The 10,850-nt window shown below is 34.8% G+C and overlaps 1 protein-coding gene across 1 annotated transcript; it reads right to left on the minus strand.

The window, feature by feature from the left end:
* Positions 1-1,202: 1,202 nt before the first annotated feature.
* On the minus strand, positions 1,203-1,788 carry LOC101888764 (larval cuticle protein 65Ag1). Its single transcript, XM_005181915.4, has 2 exons — positions 1,509-1,788; positions 1,203-1,406 (listed from the first exon to the last, which is right to left on the minus strand). The coding sequence occupies exons 1-2, from the start codon at positions 1,622-1,624 to the stop codon at positions 1,208-1,210; spliced, it is 315 nt and encodes a 104-aa protein (XP_005181972.2). The 5' UTR covers positions 1,625-1,788; the 3' UTR covers positions 1,203-1,207.
* Positions 1,789-10,850: the final 9,062 nt, after the last annotated feature.

Below are 10,850 nucleotides of genomic sequence, written 5' to 3' on the forward strand. Positions count from 1 at the left end.
TTTGTTGGACGAACACCCCTAGATTGACTCGAAATGTCCTGAAACGGATTTGGTCCAAAGAGACCTGGGGTCTATAACCGTTATTTCGAAGAGACACGTTTTGGTCGTATCAAATGATATAGACCCTCTCTTGCCAAATGGCTGGGGGTATAAAACTAACTATTTTTCGACAGCTACTTAAAAAGAAGAGCGGATTTCTAAAAAATCTCTTAAATAATGGTCACAAGTTAAAAATTCTCTTATGGCTGTCCAATGTTAATTTTCAAATTCACGATTTTGTTTTTGAAATTTGAAGCTTCTTTGAAAATAAATGTTAAAAAAATACCTAAAAACCTAAAATATTTGTTAAAAAATATTAAAAATCCGCTTTTGTTTGACCCCAAATAAAATCTGCAATCCTCAGATGGTTGTTGAAAAATATTTAAAAAAAATCGATAAAAGATTTTTTTTATTTTAAACAACTAAGCAACGGAGCCGATTCTGCCGATATCCTACAATACAATAATGTGGGGTTCTGCTACTGTAGATCTGAAATCATTTGGACTGGAACAAATTAATCCCTCAAGATGTTGAAGTACATAATTGAACTTCTTAAAATAAGTTCAATTTGAAGTTTTCTTTAATTTCCAATTTGAAGGTCGGCTGTTCTCAAGAGATAATGCTCAATTTCTTTGTAATCACCCCATATTTAGAAGTCAGTTAATATCTTTCCACCTTTATCTGGCTATATACCTCAACGGAATTAGCACCAATCAGATACTCATGGCTGAACGGAGATTTTGTTATTTTTCACACAAAATTTATAGTCCATTTTACCGTCTAAATATTATCCGATGACCATCGAAAATGATAGACTTCAGTCTAGTCCTAAACTCTAACTCCAACATAAATTTCGCATCGATTTGTCTTTATCCGTGATCTGAAGAAAAACTGCAAGATCAAGAATATTTTCATTTTTTGGTCTATTTCAGCTCATTAAAAATTGGCGATAATTTCCCTCATTTGTAGCTTCATTTTTTTTGTATTTTGTCCATTTATCCTTTGCAGGTCATCCACAATGAAAGTATTAAGGATTAACCCCCCACTTTCAAAATGGCAATGGAGCCCAAACTAAACCCTCACATTAATGAAACTATTTCCATTTTTTTTTAAATTTCGTTTAAAACAACATTTTTTTTTATTAACAAATTAAAAACAATCAGACATCTTAGGCTTCAGGGGCAACGGGCAAATGGGCACCTTGGGGTTGGAAACCGTTTTCATCGGCAACATAGTTGACGGTGTAGGTTTGGCCATCATCAGCAACGAAGGAGTAAGAGCCCTTGACGGAGATAGCTTCATCTTCAGAGCCGACATTCTTCAATTGACCTTGAGCTTCAGCTTCGACGCCATCGCTGGTGGCATAACTGTAATAAGAAGGAAATCGAAAAAAAAATGTTGAATTAATCCATCCTTTTATTTGTGGTCGTCGAGGCATTACAATGTCAATAGATTTTCGAGATACTTACGCATATTGGAAGGATTCGGGACCAACTTCAGATTCGCTCTTAAGGACAACAGCATCTTCGGCGGGAGCGGCCAAAGCCAAGGCGAAGAGAGCGGCGAAAACAATGATGAATTTCATGTTGGCTGTGTGTGTTTGAAGAAGCTTTTGCGTGGCTTACTAGAAGAGTTGCTGCAGCTGAGTGATACCCTTCATAGATGGTCGTTTAACATTTATACCAATTTAGTGATGATGATGCGAAATCTTTTGGTTTTCTTTTCACCACACAATGGCCCAAACTCTCTGCCAAATTTAGTGTAGCAACAACTCCGGTAAGTCACCCTTCCATCTAGAAAACAACAGAAGAAAAAAGTTCAAGACACACTGAAGATGTCAACAACATATTTGGAATTTATTGACTATTAATGGGGCGTTTTCATTAACAAGCGCAGAGCGTGCGATTATTTGAATTTGAAATGGAAAATTCTGATCTGATTGCGTTGACGTCATAATCTGCCATCAAACAACCGATTATGGTGTTTATGTAAATGCCTACTTATGTTAATCAAATGCTCTCGAAATGAATGGATTTACATAGCATTTGCGTTTTGGACGCAAGAAGAGTTTGAAAATTGAATATTATGAGAATAGCTTTAACAATCTGCATGGAAAGAGTTTTTTTTTTTTTTTTTTTTTGATATTTTTCATTGATTATAATACCATGTGTAGAACAAAAAAAGTTTCGAATTTTATGGACTGTCACTGAACTTATATAAAACTGCGTCACTAGTGACATTGCAATAATTTTGTATGGCTTAATTTTTATTTTATTTAGATTAAATTATTTTAGAATTGGATCAATTTTTTAGATTTTTTGATATTGAAAAACGGCGGCGGAATATTAAATCATTTTTTTTTTTTTTTTTTTGAAATTTGTTATTTCACTCCATTTGTATACCCTCAGCCATATGGCTAGAGAGGGTATATATCGTTTAACACTGCCAAAAACGTGTCTCATTGAAATAACGGTTTTGGACCCTAGGTCCCTTTGGACCAAATCGTACTGAAAGTTGGAGTCGATCTAAGGGTTATAGACTGTCTGTCCATACGTCACTCTATCTGTCTGGCTGGCTGGTGTGCACGATAACTCTCTCCGATTTCACAATATTATTGTCAAACTTTGATCGAGTTCGGGCAATATCAAATCACTGGTACCACCCCCACAAAAGGTCGAAATTTTCATAAAAATATATTACTGCACAGAAAGAAAAAGGATAATCCTATTTTGCCCAAACTTTGCAAAATCTAATATTTACGTCATTGCTAGGTCAGGTGCAAAAATAGGGGGTCACAGGGGTCAAAATTTTGGATAATTATAACTCTTATAAAATGTGATGTAAGAGTCCGATTGTCTTCAAATTGCACACATCCCAATAACTTTATTAAACCAAGGTCTGGTGCCAACATGGAATTCATCGGTCCTCTCCTTCCACCTTTTGTGGGGAGGTACCTGCCCCCACAAAAGGTGAAAATTTTCAAAAAAAATATTTTCTGCTCAGAAAGAGAAGCAATAATCCGATTTTACTCCAACTTTGCAAATCCTAATATTTTTGTCAGTGCTAGGCCAGGTGCAAAAATAGACAATATCGGTCCACTCTATCAAGCACCTCACCCACAAAAGGTCAAAATTTTGGATAATTACAACTTCTATAAAATGTGATGTAAGTGACCGATTATCTTCGAATTACACATTTCATCTATCTATATTATCTGCTGTGAAGATGGGCAATATCGGTCCACTACTTCCACCCCACAAATGGTCGAAATTTTGAATATCTATGAAGCTTATAGAACTAGAAATTAATATCCAACTTGACACATTTCAAAATGTCTATGAGCACAACTGTCATGCAGATGGTAGGAATCGAAAAATTCCTTATGGTACCTCCCCCACGAAGGGTCAAAATTTTGAATAACCACAACGATCATGAAATCGGAAATAAGCATCCGGTTATCTTCATATTTCCCATATCTCAGTATTTCTACTAACACAAGCTCTGCTCCGGTCCAGTTCATCAAGTACCTCCCTCACAAAGGGTCAACATTTTGAATAATCTAAACGATCATAAAATCCGAATTAAGCATCCGGTTGTCTTCATATTTCTCACATCCCACTACATCTACTACTACAAGGTCTTCTATGAAGACGGAATATATCGGTCTATATCCTCTGGAAAGAGTTAATATTTTGAATACCCATGAAGCTCATGAAACGCAAAATTAACATTCATTTTTATCAACACAATATCTGTTATATAGAGAGGTCGGACCATTCATTTTGGTGCCTCCCCAACAAAGAATCAAAGTTTTGAATAACCTGAAAAACCAAAACGATTATAAAATACGAAATAAGCTTTTTGGTTTCCTCACATTCTCCCATCATCTAGAGAGATCTTCTGGTCCACTTCTTCTGGTGCCTCCCCACAAAGGGTCAAAATTTTGAATATCCTTGAAACTCATAAAACGCGAAGTTAACATCCGATTTCATTCAGACTTGGTACATATCAATATTTCCATCCACAAAAATCTGTTATAAATATGGCAGAGATCGGACCATTCCTTCTGCTACCTCCCCTACAAAGTTTAGAATAATCAAAACTATTATAAAATCCGAAATAAGTATTCGGTTCTCTTCATTTTTCACCCATCCCATTATTTTTACTAACCCGAAATCTGATGTGAAGATGGGATATAATGGCCCACTCCTTCTAGAACCTCCCACACAAAGGGTCAACATTTTGAATATCGATGAAACTCATTATTTTAAAGAAATATATAGGGTGAGATGAACAAACTGCAACCAACAATATAAATAAAAATAAAGATAAATCTTTTGTGTCCCATACCAGTGCTCGTTGCCGTGATATTGATAACGTAGCCGAAAAATCGCAGTGGCCGAAAAATGGCTAGTGAGCTGAACAATATTCCATTCGGCAAATATTGAAAAATGAGCTCGGGGTAAAGCCATTGAAATTCCAAAAAGTGCAAGAACTTACACCACACGGCAGAAAAAAAATGATCGTGTTTACTTGCGATAGAGGTCAGCTGAAAATATGCACGGTGCACCTTCGGTTGGCCACCACAACTCAAGCGCCGGCAATGGTGATGGTCTGTGCCGCCATAAGAGCCGATGGTTGCTCTCCGCTCGTACTAATCCATCGTTGCATTAGAATAAATGCCGAATATTATTGCAAAAATATTCTGGAGGGTGTATTAAAGCCTTGGCCACGCAAACATTTTGGCCGCAGACCTTGGACATTCCAACAGGACTCAGCACCCTCGCACTCAGCACCAAGAATGGTTTCAAAATGAGGTTTCCCGCTTTTTTCCATCTCACAAAGACCACCAAAATCTCCGGATACCAATCCGTTGTACTTTTGTGTATGGAGTATTTTGGAAAGCAAGGTTGGCACTAAAAAATATCAAACTGTCGATCACCTCAAGCAAGCGCTTGGCCAAGAATGGGCCAGAATACCGCAGAGCAACATTCGGGAAGAGTGTACGGTTTCATTTGCCGTTTGAAGGCCATAGTTCGTGCCAAAGGTGACAAATCGATCAAATCTAAACATCTTCTAAAATTTGATGCAATTTCCGACTTTCGCTTTCATTCAAAAAAAAGTAAAAATTATGGCGTTTGACTTTGTTGCAGTTTTTTATCTCACCCTATAAATTATGATCCGATTCCATTTAGAATGGGCACATCTTAATATTTCCATAAGCACAAGATATTGTATAAAGAAGGTAGAGATCGGTCCATTCCTTTAGGTACCTCCCCCACATAGGGTTCAAGATTTCGAAAAACAAAACGCTCAAAGAATGCGAAATAAACATGATCTCGCGTAAAATTGGATATAAATGTTCGATTTTTTTGTAATTTTTTCCATACGAAAATTTTTTCTGTATTAGATGAAGCATGAAAATAGAATACTTGGATCCTCTCCTTCAGGTATCTCACGCACATTTTAACATTTTCTAAAAAATATCACATATCTCTCATAAAGTAAAGAACGAAGTTGATATAGTCCAAACTTGGCACGTCGCAATATTTATATCATATTTATTTAGGTCCGTTTCGAAATGGACAATATTGACCCATTCCATCGAAACCTAATCCATAGAGGATCAACAATTTAAATAATCATAAGAGAAGTCAAAATATATTTAAATAATCGAACATTGGCTAGGGGTATAAATCATCAGCAAATCCGACTGATACATTTTAACATGCTTTCCATATATTTTACGTTTATTTGACAAATAACTCAGTTTAAACATTTCATCATTAACTACTCTTTCACTCACCATTTCATTATAAATCTACTAAGGCATTTCCACTTAAAACTCAATTTATTTAGAATATTTAAATTAGCAATTAAAAAATAAATAAATCTTGATTACCAGTTTTACATGGAGACTACATCCATCAATCTATTTTAAACAGCCACTGCGGAAATTGTCAATCACATCTATAGATCTGTCCTTTTCAAAATTGATGACTGTGACCCTCATTTTTTTCTCTCTTTAATTCAAGCTTTCCATCCAGTCCAACTCAGTATCGCGTAGAAATATTTCATTTCCAGTTTCCTGAAACATCTTCCAAAAAATTGAAAAAAAAAAAATAAAATAAACATATGACAAAAAATGTAAGATAAAAAATGAAACAAGTATTTTAATTTGTTTTTAATGGCGAATGGCTGATGAAACACCAAAGTGTTGGAGAGCAAAAAAAAAAATAAAATCAAAACAGCAAAATAAAATTCATAGTACTACGTTAATTTTTATGAACTGTATAAACTATAGCAAAAAAAAAAACGTTAAATTGACATTTAAAATTCAAAATTTTATTTTGATACATATTATGACATTAATTAAATCTGAATTCTGTAGATATGTATCAAAGGGTTAATGTGTCTAAATGGAAAAAAATATTTGTTTAATATTTAAAAATTTGATATGATTTGATTGAAGTTTTCTATAAATAGTAAACATATGAATGGAAAAATCCAAATTCACGCTCAGAGAGTTGTGACGCAAACAAAAGACTTAAGACACAAACATGTTCTTTTATTTTTTAACCAACATATTTTTTGTATAATAAACTAATAACTAGTAGTTATATATTCATAACATAATTGATAATTAAATCCACGTATATTCATAGTTGTTTAAGAAATATTCCTAAAAAATACAGTAAACATTTACAAGCCCTTAATTTTTAACCCACAAATCTTCTTAAATTAAATTAATCAATTATTAATAAAAAAGATACAGTGAATATTGAAAGAAAATCCACAAATATTACCAAATATTTTAAGAAAATACAAGAATATGACCGAACTCTCCAGAAAGAAGAAATCCATGAATATTGAAAGTTCCTAAAAAATATTCTAAAAAAACCACGAAAAATAAGTTAAAACTGGGGTATCTTTACATAAGGGTTATTCAGGAAAATTTATAGACCATTAATTTTTTTAAATCCTCGAGAATTATTAGACCCTTAAAAAAATATTCTTAAAAAATCCCAAAAATGGAAAGAAAATCCATAAATACTACTAAAATATTTTTATTTTTAAATTACAAGAATATCGACAGACTTTCCAGAATTTGTTAAGAAAATAAAATACGTTTTTTTAAAAAATGGAGTTGGTGATATTTTTCTATGTTACATATTTCTTCTCCTCAGAGACTCAAATTGAAATTTGGTGTAGAATATTTCCTCCTTTGACACTATTCACAAAAAATCAGGTCTTAAGGGAGATTTTGACTTGGAATGGAAACGTGTTGAATTTACAGTAAACCAGTAAGGGCAGGTCAAAACTCGGGTGGGGCAGACTATATGATACCCTACACCACTATGCGTATTTAGCAGAGTATATTGGGAATTTATGTGAAGTAGATCATACCACCTATGAACCAAATAACATTACTGTATAGTGCATGATATGACTTCGATAAGGATTCGATTAAAAAAAATTTATTGGAGCAATATGTATAACGGCTAGTTATATATAGCCATTTAAAAATGCAAACCGATCTCAATAAAATATAACAGAGGTATTTTCGAGCTATATCTGATGTCCAGTATAAAATATCACTGTTGTGGAGTGCACATTACGCATGTGAGTGACATAAAACACCAAATCGAATGAAACATATATATGGAAGCTTACCACTAGACTGAATTCGTGGGATGTGCAATAATTCACTCTATCTGGGCTGAAATACCTGAAATCGGATAAAGATATATATGGAAGCTATATCCAAATCTGAACCGATCTGGACACATCTTTAGGCACTTATTTTTGAGGTGCATCTGATATTTGGCACAAAAGATCATTGTTGTGGAGTGCATATTACGCATATGAGGGACTTTAGCCCCAATTTGGATGAAGAATATATATTGGAGCTATAGCTATATATGAACGGATTTTCAACAAGTACTTGTTTCTGGAATGAATTCTGTCGGAATTGCCAAGATTCAGTTCATTTGGACTGATATTGGCCATTTGGTGCTCAATTAACCCTAAATCTGATGAATATACATATGGGAGCTATATCTAAATTTGAACCGATTCTCGTCAGTTTCAATAGGGTTCAAACAAATATTGTTTGGAAAATATTATCTCAATCGGATAATAAATGCGACCTTCATTTTCTTCACAAAAATACATGGTCAGACGAACGGATTGACAGACGGACAGACGGATATTTCCCCAAATATTGTTGTTGCAGAGTGCATATTACGGCGGCGGTGGACAAAAATAGCAAATCGGATGAACAATATATATGGGAGCTATAGCTTTATCTGAACCGATTTCGATCAAATTTGGCATACATATTTTCAGGCCTAATTTGGGTGTATATGCAAAATTCCAATAAAAAGGCAAATCGGACGAAAATATATATGGGAGCTATATCTAAATTTTGACCGATTATCTCCAATTTCAATAGGGTTCGTCCTTGGGCCAAACAAATGATCTGTGCAAAATTTCATCTGGATCGGGCAATAAATACGACCTGTACTTTGTTTACAAAAATACATGGACAGACGGACGGACGGACGGACGGACGGACAGACGGACGGACGGACATGCATAAATCGACTCAGAATGTGATTCTATGCAGATCATCAAAAGGAACTATGGGTCTATCTCGTTTCCTTCTGCCTGTTACAAACAAATGCACAAAGACATAATACCCTGACCACCTTGTGGTGTAGGGTATAAATAGTAATTTGTAATTTTGTTATTAAGGACTGGATGAAGCCAGGTCGGTTCTGGCGAAGGTCGACAGATATATAACCTCAGCTAATGTTCGATTATTTAAATATATTATGACTTCTGTTATGATTATTAAAATTGTTGACCGTCCGTGGAGTAGGTTCCGAAGGAATGGGTCAATATTGTCCATTTCGTATCGGTCCTAAATAAATATGATATAAATATTGCCACGTGTCAGATTTGGACTATATTTTGGTTACTTCCTTCACTTTATATGAAATCTTGAACCCTATGCAACGGTCGAACGGTTCTACCATTTTTATAACAGATCTTGTGTTAATGGAAAAATGTTGACCCTTGGTGGGGGAGGTTCCGGAAGGAGTGGACCCATATATCCCATCTGCACAGCAAATCTTGTGTTAGTAGAAATAATGGGATGAAGAGAGTTGGATGCTAATTTCGGATTTTATAATCGTTTTGGTTATTTAAAACTTTGACCCATTGTGGGGGAGGTACCAGAAGAAATGCTCCGATCTCTACCATCTTCATAAAATATTTTGTGTTGGAATGTGCCAAGTCTAAATGGAATCGGATGTTAATTTCTCGTTTTATGAGCTTCATGGATATTCAAAATTTTTACCCTTTGTGGGATAGGTATCAGAAGTAGTAGATCGATACATGCCATCTTAATACCAAGTCTTTTGTTAGTAAAAATAGTGGGCTCTGTGTAGTTTGAAGACAATCGGACCGTTACATCACATTTTATAAGCGTTATAATTATTAAAAATGTTGACTCTTTGTGGGGGATGTTCTTGATGGAGTAGCTTTCGCACATGACCTAGCACTGTTGCAAATATTAGGATCTGCAAATTTGGAGAAAAATCGGAGAATCCTTTCACTTTCTGTGTAGTACAATATTTTTTTAAAAACTTCGACCATTTGTGGGGATGTACCTGAAGGACCGACATTGCCCTTCTCCAAACGCGATCTAAGTTTGATAATAATATTACGATGTACAAAGTTTGTACCAAATCGAATACTCCCTTCGAGAGTTACCGTGTGCGCCAGCCAGCCAGACAGACGGATGGACGAACATCGCTAGATCGACTCAAAATGTCCAGAAACGTATATGGTCCAAAGAGACCCGGGGTGTTAAACCGTTATTTCGATGAGGCACGTTTTGGCCGTATTAAATGATCCGGGTATAAGGTGTAGCCATATGGCTAAGGGTATAATAATAATTTGTAATTTCAATTCTCTTCCAGAGAGTAAAGTACTCAGAAAAAACTCCTGGTGTATATTTTAAGGCAATTTCTGCGAGAAATCTGGCCATAATAATCAAATTACTGAATATCGTGAGATACCTTATATAGGGGGATATACGATATCGTAGATCTGTATAGACAATTCTCTTTCTGGGGGTAAAGTACTCAAAAGGAACTCTTTGTGTAGAATTTCAGACAGAATTTAGTTAAAATCATCAAAATACCGAATGTCGAGAGGTACCGCCGTATATAAGCTATACGATATCGGAGACCTATATAGATAATTCTCTTACAGGGAGTCAAGTTCTCACAAAGAACTTCTTGTGTAGAATTTTAGACAATTCTATTGAAAAATTATCAAAATACCGAATATTGGGAAGTACTGTTGTATGGGCGCTATACGATATCGTGGACGTGGATGTAGTCCATCTTCGAACTTGACCTGCCTGCGGACAAAAGACTAATCTTATATAATTTGATATAACTAATAAATAAAAATTTATTTAATTACCCGTTTGCTGTCGTCTAGTGTAAATTATCAACAAAACACATCACCATATTTGATGATAAGGTGTGTCTTAGATAGACAAGGTGGTCCTCTTTGTCATCAACGTCATTGACATTTCAAACTGAAACTGAAAAATAAAAAATGAAATAAACAAAAAGTCCGCTAGCTATTCAAGCCAAAATGACGAGAAAATAGTTTGGCCAAAAGATGAGCCACATTTTTTATTGACTGAATTAAAAGATAAAAAATATTTTTTTTTTCGTTTAATAAAAACAAACTCATAACTAACAACGAACTGCATAATAAACAACAAC

Source organism: Musca domestica, unplaced genomic scaffold (genome assembly GCF_030504385.1).
Source record: "Musca domestica strain aabys unplaced genomic scaffold, Musca_domestica.polishedcontigs.V.1.1 15, whole genome shotgun sequence".
NCBI classification, from domain to species: Eukaryota; Metazoa; Arthropoda; class Insecta; order Diptera; family Muscidae; genus Musca; species Musca domestica.